Source organism: Pyxicephalus adspersus, chromosome 8 (assembly GCF_032062135.1).
Source record: "Pyxicephalus adspersus chromosome 8, UCB_Pads_2.0, whole genome shotgun sequence".
Taxonomy (NCBI): Eukaryota; Metazoa; Chordata; class Amphibia; order Anura; family Pyxicephalidae; genus Pyxicephalus; species Pyxicephalus adspersus.
In genome coordinates this window covers 69,771,607-69,776,845 of record NC_092865.1, presented here as the reverse complement: position 1 = coordinate 69,776,845, position 5,239 = coordinate 69,771,607, and the positions used below count along the sequence as shown (strand labels likewise).

The 5,239-nt window shown below is 42.1% G+C and overlaps 1 protein-coding gene across 1 annotated transcript in view; it reads right to left on the bottom strand.

Moving 5' to 3' along the window:
- CACNG2 (calcium voltage-gated channel auxiliary subunit gamma 2) overlaps positions 1-4,882 on the bottom strand; it is an 86,672-nt gene extending 81,790 nt beyond the window's left edge. The window contains exon 1 of the mRNA XM_072421077.1: positions 3,758-4,882. Within this exon, the coding sequence (XP_072277178.1) occupies positions 3,758-3,968 (211 nt within the window). The 5' untranslated portion in view covers positions 3,969-4,882. The remainder of the gene's footprint in view (positions 1-3,757) is intronic.
- Between the last annotated feature and the right edge of the window lie 357 nt (positions 4,883-5,239).

Below are 5,239 nucleotides of genomic sequence, written 5' to 3'. Positions count from 1 at the left end.
ACTTTCCGATAGTCCATGCGATTATGTAGGTGCTCTAAGCGATAATCACAAAGGGTACGTAGGTGACCAATGCTGATCTAAAGGTTGATTTAGTTTTTCCAGCATGTTGAGGTCAACCTACCTTTATTTCCAATAAGTCAAGGTTTTCTTTGAGGATGGATCATTACTGAAATCTGCCGTCTTTCTGATAGTGTTTTAAATTTTGTTTTGTCTGGAAATATGAATACAAGCAAGAGATACCGGGTTTATCGGAGTGTGACGCTTTACTGGTGTCTACAATTGATGGCCGTAATTCACTTGGCTGAGCACAAGTCTACGGATATGAAAGTGCCGGTTGAGGGTTCTAGTCATGGAGCCAGGGTGCATTGACCTTAATATATTATGAAGGTCTAGTACGAGTGATGTCCTATACTTTACAGGCCTGTTATGTTCTCCTTACAGAATAGAGGATATAAAAAACAAAAGTGGGACTTGCGCTCCATTTCTGCATTGGTCCTCCCACTCTCTAAAGGTCTTCTCTTTTCCCTCTTTTTTTCCTCCCCCTGTCTCACACCCACCCTTTCTCCTTCCTCCTCCTCCCTCTCTTTTCCTCACCCTCCTCTTTCCTTGTTCTCTCTCTTCTCTCTCTACACACCCTGTGCAGTCTTTGAAAATTAGACAATCCTCTCTTATAAAATGAATGTTGCGCATGGCTCCCGTCCACTACTTGCTAATATGAAGGCACCTGCACTATGTTAACCAAGCACCGCTATAAAAAAAAATCAGCCCACCAATGGCTAGCATTCCAAAATCTTAACCTGACCAGACTACCCCACTGTTCCATCTGTCTCCTCCAAAAAAAAGCAACATGTAACCATTTCACTGCCAGACAACTGCTGCCCAAACCGCCAGCAATGCAGAAAGGTTAATGGGTTATCTGGCTGCCTAAACCCAATTCCTACAAGCATCTTATAAATGTTTAATTGTAAGCACTGGCCACTTCAGGGACACCTAATAAATAAGATCATCAATTGAAAAGGTTTCCTGGAAGGAGGGGAGGTGGGAATGAGGTGTTGTGATGGTGGAAGCTGTGGAGTGAAGGCGAGGAGGGGGGATCGGATCTATCAGGGTGAATTCATAGCTATTGATTTTCTCCTGCCTGGGGAGGGACGGCATATTCTATTCAGTACAATGTTCCTCTGCAGATTATGTTAAGAGGCAGGCTTGGCTGAGGAGAGGCTCAGCGGATGCGCTATGCGTGTTTAATGCGTCAAACTGTTCTCATCGCTCAATGGAGACACTTAGCAATTCAGAGCATGTCCCATCACAGCCCAGAGGAGGAAGGGCCACAATGTCCCACAGGCTGACACTGTGCTGAGACTGTGTGTCTGCCTCCATGGCTTGTGTGGGTGACATTATGCTAGGAACAATGCATATAAATATGTATACATATACACATATATACATGTACAATACATACACACACATATATATATATATATATATATATACTGCTGTGTGTGTGTTTTGCACATATATATACTGTTGTGTGTGTGTTTTGCACATATATAAATATACTGTTGTGTGTGTGTTTTGCACATATATATATACTGTTGTGTGTGTGTTTTGCACACACACACACACACACACACACACACATATATATATATATATATATATATATATATATATATATATACTGTTGTGTGTGTGTGTTTTGCATATATATATATATATATATATGTTTTGTTATTTTTGCCTAATATTGCAATAAGTGAAAAATGATGCAGATGTGGAAGAGGATATTTGTGCAAGTGTGTATTCCTATTAATGACTTGCAATCCAAACAATCTATACCCTAATATATGCCATACAATCAGAAATTCCTAATTGTTAAGATACTAATCCACATGATTGTATATCAATTTATGTGGTGTTGTGTTAATATTTAATAAATATTATATATATATATACATACACACACACACACACACACACACACACATACATACATACAAACACAGATACATATATGCACACACACACGTATATATATATTGTAGCATGAATAAATCTCTTGCCTTTTCATTCTAATATATAGAATGAGTTTTGTATGTCTGTACATGCGCTTTAGTGACCTTTCAGATGTGTCTAGGCATTTCTCAGCAGCATGAAATTGGTAGTAATATATTATTAGATCTGTGTGTGTTGTATATGAGTTTTGGACTTTTCTTGGTCTCTACCATGATTAGAAAAAATGCAACATTATTTTTTGGCCATGTGAAAAACCTTTGACACCACACACACGTGAGTTTACCTGTGTTATACATCGTTCACATTGTGTGATGTGAAATAGAAGAACCTGTATCGTGCTCTCCGTGTAGCATTCATGTTTATACCTCATTGTATATCCAGCATTGTCCAAGTCTGGCCAGATCTGATGTGTGCAGTTGAGGATAAGTCTCTGTGTAGGAGGTGTAAAGGGTATGTTGCTTGTAAATCATTTGCAAACATATGTGCTCAAATTTTGTGTCTGCAACTATGGCAAGGTCTGGACCCTGCATATGGCGTGTGGTGCTGTGTCTATGTATTTGGCATACGTTGTATAGCGTGTGTATTTTAGTATATGTGTATGGACATGTGTGCTGGCAATCTGTTCTTATCTCAGCCAGGGTTAGCAATAGACATACACAAGACTATCAGTTCACACAAAACCGGTGCAATCAGAAAATGCAAAGCAATTTAATAAAATCAGATTTTTTTTGTACTGCAAGTGTGCACATTAGGTTAGCATACATGTCATTGCATCCAGTGTGTCTGTAAAGCTGGATTGCTGACCTGCAGTGATTGAAAAGGGGAGTGGTGGGGGAGGGTCTGGGTGGTCTGTGTACCACTATACTAATCATACTGTTACCTCACTCTGCCTTGGCACACAGTCCTCATCCCCCCTTCAAGTGGGCTGTGTTTAACCCTTCCGCTTACACAGCACTGCAGGGCTTTCTGGCAGGACACATGGTTAAAGGAAGGGTGGGTGAGGGGTTTCCAATCTACTAGTGATGAAGCAGCTATGGGCAAAGTAATAAAAGAGAATAACACACCGGCAGGCTATAGGCCTGCAGCTAAATATACACAGTATTGAGTCCATAAATGACTATATATGCACAAACACAGCTTACAAATAATATATATATATATATATACAATATGTGTGTATGCATCCAATCTGAATGGGCTCATGGACAATCCCTTTAATATTGCAGCCACGCTCCAGCCATTGCAGCCACGCTCCAGCCATTGGCAGCCCTACCCTTACCTGCAGAGGTAAGTGGGGTGCTTTGGGCCTACACAGCACTTCATCTATTCCCATTGATCAGCAATCATCCATTTTACATAGAAGGCTCAGGTATGTTTGCTGCTCCATGCATGCTCGCTGCACCGCATACGCACCACACACACCATGCAACGCATTCTACACACCTTTTACTACACTCTGTGCCCCACTGCTTCCATCTTAACAAAATCTATCATTCACATCATCACAATGAAGGGCTGCAAATGGATCAGTCTCTCCAATCACCCCTCCCTCACCCCCCACCCCCCTTCCAGTTTATTAGCTTAGTCTAGCCACCCCTTGTTTAAAAAAAAAAAAATGAAATGATAAGATGGAGGAATATGTAGTTTTGTGATTGTGGAGAAAGGGAGGGGAGCAGGGAAGCTGAAGAGGAGGGTGATACAATGTAACATAAGAAAAAGGCTTTTAAGCCATTCACCAAAATACCTTCAAGGCAACATGTTCTCCACAATCCAGAATGGGTCATGACTTCTTCATTCTTTTTGCTGGTTTCATTTTCACTTATAGATTTGCTCTTGCAGACCCCTCTGGAGTATAACCAGTAGTCTGTGCCCACAGCAATTGTCATTAAACTGAATGCAGCAAATGCTCCCACAGTGGTTAAGAGCATCTGAACACCTCTATCAAACAGACCCATAATTCTTCATTCTATAGACATCCAACAGTCTTCTGGTTTGGGGGGACAGGAGCTGAATATGTGGGGGGCTCAGCTAGCACTCAGGCTGGATGCTGCCCAAAAAGATGAGGTATCCTAATAGAAAAATAGCAAAAGTAAACCTGGAAGGTTTGTGGATGGAAAGCTCGTTGTCCATCAGATCATGTCCAAATGCAGGTTTGCAGGCGAGAAAAAAAAAATATCTATATATCTGTATATATCTATATGAAAATAGTGCAGGCAGGCTCACAACACACAGGATAGCAGCTAACAGACAGAGATGCTATAATCTCTCTTAATCCCTTTTCCTAAAATTCTGATCTTCAGTTTCCATAAGTGATGGCTAATTGGGCATCTTTTGTCGGCGAGAATAGAAATGCAGTATTTTCATCACCAACCTTCAGCATCAGGACCAAGGCAAGGGGAGATTTTAGGGTTAGGAATGCAGGGTTCCTTATTTTTCTCTGCAGCCTGCGCCATGTAAAAAGGAAAAAAAAAAAATCTGGAGGTTTTTTTCTTTTTTTTTTTCTCTGTTCTTGAGAGATTTCTCTTCTTCTCCCTTTTTGTGGTGTGTTGGAGTGTGGGATGATTACAGCACAAGTATCCTGTGGATGCTGTAAGGTTTGGCTTGGGATGGACTGCGGGTTTTGCAATCCATGGTGGTGGAGCTGAAGATGTGTAGTGGAAGGCCCCCACTTGGATGTCCTAGGAGGGAGGCAGTGTGTTGGGTGGGCTGGTAGATGGGCTTCCTCCGCTGCATGGAAGTGACAGCTGTGTGCAGCTCTTTGTGTTGTGGAGGATGTGCTGCTGAAATGGTCAGCTCCTGGGGCTGCTGCTGGAGACCACTTTCATGTAGGACCTCCTGTACTGGAACAGACAGCTGGAGAAAACCTTCATGTCCCTCCTCTCTTTGCTGTCCTAAGTCACCACCCCTGCTCAGCTTCCTGGAGGAGGGGGGCACATCTAACCCCCCCCCCCCCCTTTATTCCCTGTAAGCCAAAATCTATCCCAGCCCCTTTCACATGAGAGTCAATACCCCCAATTTACACATCTGTGGTTTTATATATTGTGTCTCATTTCAACAATAGGTGCTTGGCTCATTTCATTGCTGGAAAGGAGAAAAGAACTTCATGCTCATCCCTATAACATTTACCCCTATAAAATACCCCAACGCTGCAACCTTACCTACCCGTCTGTCTCCTAAACCCTCACTACTCCCACCATTCCATATCCCCCTCCTATTGTGTGATACT